This window comes from Branchiostoma floridae, chromosome 4 (assembly GCF_000003815.2).
Source record: "Branchiostoma floridae strain S238N-H82 chromosome 4, Bfl_VNyyK, whole genome shotgun sequence".
NCBI lineage: Eukaryota > Metazoa > Chordata > Leptocardii > Amphioxiformes > Branchiostomatidae > Branchiostoma > Branchiostoma floridae.
In genome coordinates, this window is record NC_049982.1 from 4168516 (window position 1) to 4176227 (window position 7712).

The 7712-nt window shown below is 44.1% G+C and overlaps 1 protein-coding gene across 1 annotated transcript; it reads right to left on the reverse strand.

The window, feature by feature from the left end:
• Nucleotides 1-443: 443 nt before the first annotated feature.
• LOC118413036 (E3 ubiquitin-protein ligase TRIM71-like) lies at nt 444-2621 on the reverse strand. The gene has a single exon (XM_035816175.1). The coding sequence runs from the start codon at nt 2619-2621 to the stop codon at nt 444-446; it is 2178 nt and encodes a 725-aa protein (XP_035672068.1).
• Between the last annotated feature and the right edge of the window lie 5091 nt (nt 2622-7712).

Genomic DNA, 7712 nt, shown 5'->3' on the forward strand with positions numbered 1-7712 from the left:
AACTGATGAAAATGTACAAAATGTGCAAAAGCTGGCAATAAAGATCGATTCTTCACGAAAGAGGTTAGGTAGGCTGAACAAAAAGATTATTAGAATATATTCTTTCACATCTTCTTCTTTGACTTTCTACGACTAGTAACAGTTTTCAATATTTTGAATTCAATTCACAGTATGTATCTGTCCAGTTTGCAGCTGATTTGTGTCATTTACAGTACAGTCGAAAACAAGTTTGGTGGAAAACGGACGAAAATTAATGCGCGTGCGGATGCCATTAATATAATCATATCGACATGGCCTAACAATTGTATACATAAACTAAATTGACAAGTGTTTTAGCTCATGATTAACTTTATCAGCAGAGCAGTTGATGTAGAAATGAATCTAAACTTCATGTATGTCACGTTTGATTCTGAGGAATGACCGCACAATCAGGCAGTGCAATATCACACGTATCTGTACTTTCTGATACAGTGGTCATTAGTATCAGCTACAAACACATGTCCATCCTCTGTCACAGCCACCCCGTGGGGAACGTTCAGTTTGTCCCCATCACTGCTAATGGTGGACAACCATGTGCCGTCTGGGCGGTACACCTGAAGCTTTTGACCATGTTTGACTCCATCAGTTCTACATCCTATGTTTGATAGAACTATGTTTTCCCTGTTGTCAGCTGACACCCCGATCGGACACCGCATGTCCTGTGTCTGATCACCTCTCTGACCAAACTTGTGTTGGAACATCAAATTCTTGTCAAACACATGAACGCGGTGGTTAAGTCTATCTGACACAATGATATTATCTGCGTTATCCGTGCAGGCAAAACATGGATCGTTGAACTGACCGTCCCCCTCTCCCTTCCCTCCCACCTGTTTTATCAGCGTACCATCTGGCTCAAACAGGAAAATGCTGTGTTTGTCACCATCAGCTACAACAACCCTCCCATCTCTCTGTAATGCCAGGCCATAGGGCTCTGTACAATATTCACTCAGAGAAAATGTGTACAACAGTTCTCCTGATGGTGTGAACTTTTTCACTTCATTTCCAGACTTAACCACTATGGTGCCATCAATATGAACTGCAAGTGACCAAGGAATTGTAGTTGTTGAAAATGAGTGACAATATTTCCCCGTCAGATCAAACACCTGGACACGTGTGTTGACAGTATCAGTTACATACAGTCTATCTCCACTGACTGCAAGATCTATAGGAGCGTTAAACTGGCCCTGCTGGCTTCCCTTCTGTCCAAACCTCAGTACGGGGTTGTTACTACCAACATCTACTGTGATGGGGGAACACAGACTCCCCCCTCCTGTAACCCCACCCCCAGTAGCTACACACACAACATGCTTCCCTGATGTCTGTGGCCTCCAAACTGCTTTAAATGTTCCGTCACTTCCTTTGGTGGTGTCTAATTTAGCATATTGCCCCTCAGCAGAGGTGACGGTTACCTGTGGATCGGTTCTGAGGTCTTGACCTGCCCGGGGCCGAAATATTACAGTAGTTGGCAAACTTTCTACTGGGGCCTCTGTGATGAACAGGGATTCATCAGTCAGAAAAAGGTAACATTCGACAAGATTTGAGCACTTATCATCTGGTTGGAATGATATCTTATTCTTCAAAGCTTCATGCTGGATCTGAGCTGACGAAAGAACATTAAGCCTGTCTTCTAGCTGCTGCCTGAGTGTGAGAATCTCAACATCATTACCTCTAGTCAGAATGTCCGTAGAGAACTTCAGTCCATCTTCAGTAGACTTGATAGTCTCTTCCAACTCTTTCTCTTCCCTGGCAAGAGGCTCCTTCTGGTTTTGTTCCATCCTGTCTAGCTTCTCTGTGACCTTCTTCTCTTGCTCGTCAAGTTTTGCTCTCATTTGTGCAAAATGTTCCTTGATTTCCTTTCTTATCGTGTGACAGTTTGTTGTGATGCTGCTGATTTCTTGGCTGACAGTTTCTTTAGCTCTGTTCAAAGCGTCATCCGTGTCATAGGTTTTCTCTACCAATGTCTGTAGTTCAGCCTTGTAGTTCTGTGCAACCTTACTGACCTCCTGTGGATCGTGGTCGGGCCCTGGCCGGTGCTCGGTGATGGTGCAGTCTCGGCACACGAGCTTGGCGCAGGGCTGGCAGTAGAAGGTCATGCGCTGGTCGGTGTGCCGAGAGCAGTACTGGGCCCGGCTGTACTTTGGTCTGCTGCTGGGGTTCTTCAGGTCACGCAGGGTGATGATGTAATGGTCCTTTAGAGCAGGAGTGTTACTGTGAGCAGTTATGCAGTTCTTACATAGCAGGAAACTACAGTCCGCGCATCTTCCTTCTACCTTGGCATCAGACTTACACATTTGACAATGGGTGTGATCTTCTTCACTTTTATGCAGGGCCCTGAAGTCCAACAGGCTGTTGATAAAGAAGTTTGGTGGCAGACTACTGACACCTGTTCCTTGTAGTCTCACCTGGTGCCGACAGGTAGGACAGGTGAACTGGCTCTCTCCGTTCCGCCATTTTTCCAGACACCTGGCACAGTAGGTGTGAAGACAGGGCAGGACGCGGGGGTCGGTATAAATCTCTTCACAGACGGGACAAGTCAAAAACTTCTCATCAAAGTCCTCGAATGGGAGACTAGCAGTAGCCATGATTCTGTTATAATAGGTGTTTGTCTCGTAAATCCCTACAAGAGCTGGAAAAAGCTCTACGTCCTGCAGCAATGACTCTGTGGTAAGGTATGTTTAGTCCGAAGTGAAAGGAGGAACTTTGCACCAGGACCTGTTTTTCTCCTGCAAAGTCTGGACAGGGTCAAAGGTACGGACAGGCGTGTCGGGCTGATTGGTCCAAACTGGAACCAAGTAAACACGGGTCTTATCTTATTTGACTAGCTACAGACCGACGGTGCACAAACACTTTGCCAAGTCATATATCAAATCTGTTTAGAGTAGATTTTGAAATACCATTTAATCTACAACTGGATAATAAACGGATACTTACTTCCAGACGTTTCGAGTGACACACATCACTCTTCTTCAGCGGCAGGAGAATTGGCAGAACAAGAGTTTTTTCTACAAGAGTTTTTTCTAGTTAGCTGTACTTGTATTGAATTGTTCTTCCAGTTCATTCTACTGACGCTGAAGAAGAGTGATGGATGTCACTCGAAATGTCCGGAAGTAAATATCGTTTTTTATCCAGTTGTAGAGATTGAATTCTATTTGAATATTGTTTACCTGGATGTCTAACCTTCATAAACGACGTGTTCGGAGTAGAGTTCGGTTGGGTAGGAGTAACACTCCAATTTGCTGTACATATTACGCTCACATGAAAAATGTGATGATTTAAAGTTAAGGACTTGTTGTTCTCAAACATTTTGTATAACTGCAACATGTTTACGATGCCTTAAAACATTAGTCGACCGGTATTGCGTAAAATTTTTGGCGAGCGTGTTTTTTGTGCGCCCGGGTGCCCTATAGTAACCAAACATCACGTTCGTTAGCTTCGGCCAGACTAGTATGAGGGGTGGGACTGTGACTGGGGTACAAAGTACGCATCTCTCTTTCTCTCTATCCCTCTCTCTCTCTCCATACTAACCAAGATACTCATTTTCACCTGAGTCACGCAAGGAAATAGCTGTTAAGTACATTTCCCAGTCAATGATTCACTTAGTTTTGACTGGCAGTTAGCTCTTGAGGCCGAGGGTAAGTGGTGTAGGTTTGGGCACCCTAGCGGCTTGTTTAGGAACTGCAGAGACTGGTTAAGTGCCAGACTTTGAAAGGGAATAACTCAAGAAGGGGTTGACAGATATGACTCGCCCTGATTTTTGGTTAAATATCAATTGTGCAAATCAGGAAATTGTCTAAATCTGCTCTGTTTCATTAACGGACTATTGCAACATGTGACATTTGCAACTGAGAAAGAGAAGAATATAGATAGATATTATGCAAATAAAGACCTAATTTGCACAATAAATGAGAAATGCTATAATCACATTGCGGTGAATGATGGGAATTTCTTCTGGCATTTGGAAGTTAGGTACAGGTGAACATCATTGGACTTTAATTATGCAAATAAAGACGCCATTTGCATATATTTACAGAAATGCGGTTAAAGCCTTCGTTCATATGTTGTCTATGTCTCTTATTTGCGTGGAGGTATGGTCAACTATTATAATTTATGCAGATGAGGATCGTATTTGCATAATTGATGACATACACAATGAATACACCAATTGTAAAGGTTAAAATCATGTGGCGAAGGTATTGGGTCGTGAAACTCTTGAAGTGCCGGACTTTAAACCGGATGACTGCAACGTGTACAAATAATTGCGCATTGCGGCGTCGAAATTCTGACGGGGTGGTTTGAATTTGAACCGCTCACAAGTTAAAAGTTACTAGTAAACAGAAGCAGAATTGCTATACTGTAGTATACACGAGAAAATAGTTATGTGCGCTTTTGCCTTGTAATAGAAAGTGCATTCCGGCCTCCGAGGGTGCCTTTATTTAACCACTCCTCAACTAGTCTGAGTTGTGCAACTATATTTAGGCTTGATCATACTCTAGAAGACGACATGTGATAGACTTTCCGGTATCTTTCAATCTTATGGACTCTTGTTTCACAGCGACAGGTGCACGACGAAACAGACAAGCAAAGTCGCCCTGGTCGCCCTCTGACCGCGATTCTACATCACTGGTGTACGTTTCTGTCCCCCTTCTGTCGGGGTTTAACCCCTGAGATATTTACAGCGGAGTTTTAGAGGCGAACAAGCCAACATTTGTGCCCGGGACGAAAACATGTCCTCCCGGGGCGTGCTTATCTCTGGTGCCGCCCCGCTGGGCGACGGTGTTCCCTCTCCCCGAGTCGTGCCGTTCGCGTCACGTGACGACTCGTTCCCAGATAACCATCTCGGCCCCAGGAATTCGCTACAAAGTAGCCGTCAGATCAAAGCGCGCGCCGCCGATCCCCTCCGCCGATAACGTCGCGATAGGACTTCAGATAGTCGTGCCGGAATGGAGCCGGGATGACACGGGAGGGGCCCGGGCGCCACCTCGGGGTGCCCCCGGGGACGGGAGGGACGGGCCGCGAGGATCTAGCACGTCTTACCGCTGATCCTCCGAGTCTGATCTTGGCAGATGAAAGACTTTGTAGAACAAAGACGCGCCGTGTTGGTGTCCTGTTGTAAGGAGGGGTGAGAGAGAAGAGGCTCCGTGGGATTTGTGTTACTGTGTGTGAATGTGGGGGGGGATTAGCAAGTAGAGACATGGCAGGAGGATTATTGAATGACAAATGTCATATGGACTGATAGATGAAGTAGACTGACTGATTGTAGAAAACCAGTTTTATCCACTCAACGTTAACACACTAGCCTGGTATACAGCCATTTTAAAGCTCCCGAGTCTCTTCTGTTCTCGGGAGCTATCATACACGGCTGGATACCAGGCTATCAACATACCAATACAGTACAAACCAAAATAACACGCATACATGGCAAACAAAATACATCAAACAAAGTCGTAAAAAAACAATCTTGTTTTATACCTGTCGACCACTATCTGCATTTTATGGCTCTCGATCATCTCGACATCGATGTCACCTGTGCTGTAGCGTAACCTCGAATCCGAAACACCTGCTTCAATGTGGCTTTACCGTCTCTCTTTTAACACAACTTCTCTCAATAGTAAATAATACATATACGCCATATTTCGGATTTGTTAGAAAAATGTACATCAAGTTGTGCTATTGAAGCAACGTGTTTTAGAGGAAAACAGGAAGGTCTCCATTCTTCTGTGTGACTTGTGGGAGAGTAGATGGAAGACTGGCGTCACTGACAGTGTCCGTCGCAACCGCAACATGGATGCCATTCTATGTTGTTTATGCACTGTTTTACCCGTCTCCCTAAGCCCTAAAAGGGTCATACAAAAACTATTTGTCCTGTGGCGTAAGTTCAAGGTGTTTGGCCCAGAAGCAAGAGGTCTTGAGTTCGTATCTTGACATGCTACCGTTCTTGTGCTGTTGTGAAAGGAACATCTAAGATCATTGCAGAGACTTCAACCTGTTCACCAACAAACTTGGAAAAGAGCAGCTGTGCCGTCGATGACGTCATGCGGGGAAAATGGCGGCCCCCGCTGTTTCCCATGATGACTTGGGCGGGGACCGGACGGTCGCCAGGCGCGAAGGTCACGCGTAATCGATTGTTCCACTTTCTCTTTCGATTATGCAAACCCTTCAGGTGATCGATACATTACAATAGATCACAGGTGCTGTTTAACACAACAACCCACAAACACCAAGAGGGGTGCGTAGTGATTAACAAACCATGTTTTTGCCAGCCTCATTCACTTAGAGCTGGGACAGAAATGGCTGTATCTTGTACATAAAACATACACTCATATATTGTTTTAAGTTATTGAATATAAGTTCACTAGTTTTAAGTTTGTCGCCTATCGTTTTTTTCTCCATTTCTTTATGACTATTGCGAGTACGTTTTTTTTACCTTATTCAAAGATGCCTTGATTTTGCTGCGACCATACCAATTTAGATTTTATTTTGTTACCGGGTACCCCCCCCCCCACCGGGTACACTTAAACAAGTAGTTTATTTCGAATATACTAGTACCTTTCGCCATGGCCACTGTAAACAAGGAGCCATACTAAGTGAACGGTCACACACGTTCTTGTATTCAAGTCCGTATGAGTTCCGTACTTTACATTTTTCTGGGTTTACGTAAACTTTGCTTTTGAAAAAGTAATATTTTGGTTCGATAACCGGGCCGCACAGTTTGTGACAGTCAAGTAATACACAACTTCTTCCCCGCAAACTGTACCTAAACAACACCAACCAAAAATATGTCAATATGGACGTCAAACACACACACACATGAACATACGTACTTGTGTGTCCGCTCCCATAGAGCCCGTTTACACCTGCCCCACTGGTGACCACCTGTCCCGGGTCTCCACGCGCCAGGGACCGTCTGGGTGGGACAGGGGGAGGGGGGCTCGTTTGTTAACCACCTTAGCATAATCGATAACAGCAGGTGGACTCCCCTCACCAGTGAGATATTTCATTTACCATAAATCAATGAAAAGCGATGTTCATCCACGTGACGTTTATTCAAATGAAGTGAATAAACCGTCTAGTATACCGTCCAGCCATTTGCAGTTTCTTTCCACAATTCCTGGTAGACGAGTCCCAGTTTAGTATTGGTTTGAACCTTTTCATTTGTTTATTTGTGAGAAGTTCAAATCGGCCTGTAGGTCACTTTTGTCCGAATAAAAATGTCACAAATGACTTTGAATCATACATAATTAAGCTAAAGCTCGTGTTGTGCAGTGTTATGGTGGTGAAAATAAACAATGGCTATTGCATAAAGTTTCGTAATATTGCTTGCAAAAATATATCTGACAACTTGTAACATTACGAGTAACGTTATCAGAGAATTCTATTTACCTGTACAAAAAATGATTAGATGCACTACCTAACAAACTGCCGCCTTCTACAACTCTTAAGTTTCTATGCTGGTAAAACGTGATGTAAATAAGACTAGACATGGGTCGTAAAATGGGCATGAAAAAACGCGGCACTTGCATATCGCTAAAGACGAGAACCCGAGTCCATCCATGCATAAAAGAATGAGCGAGAGTTGCGTCCGAACTGAAATGATACGAAATTATTCAACCCTCAAAACGAAGTATTAGGAAACAAAGCACATAACGTGTTAGTCATTGATTACCGTCAATTTC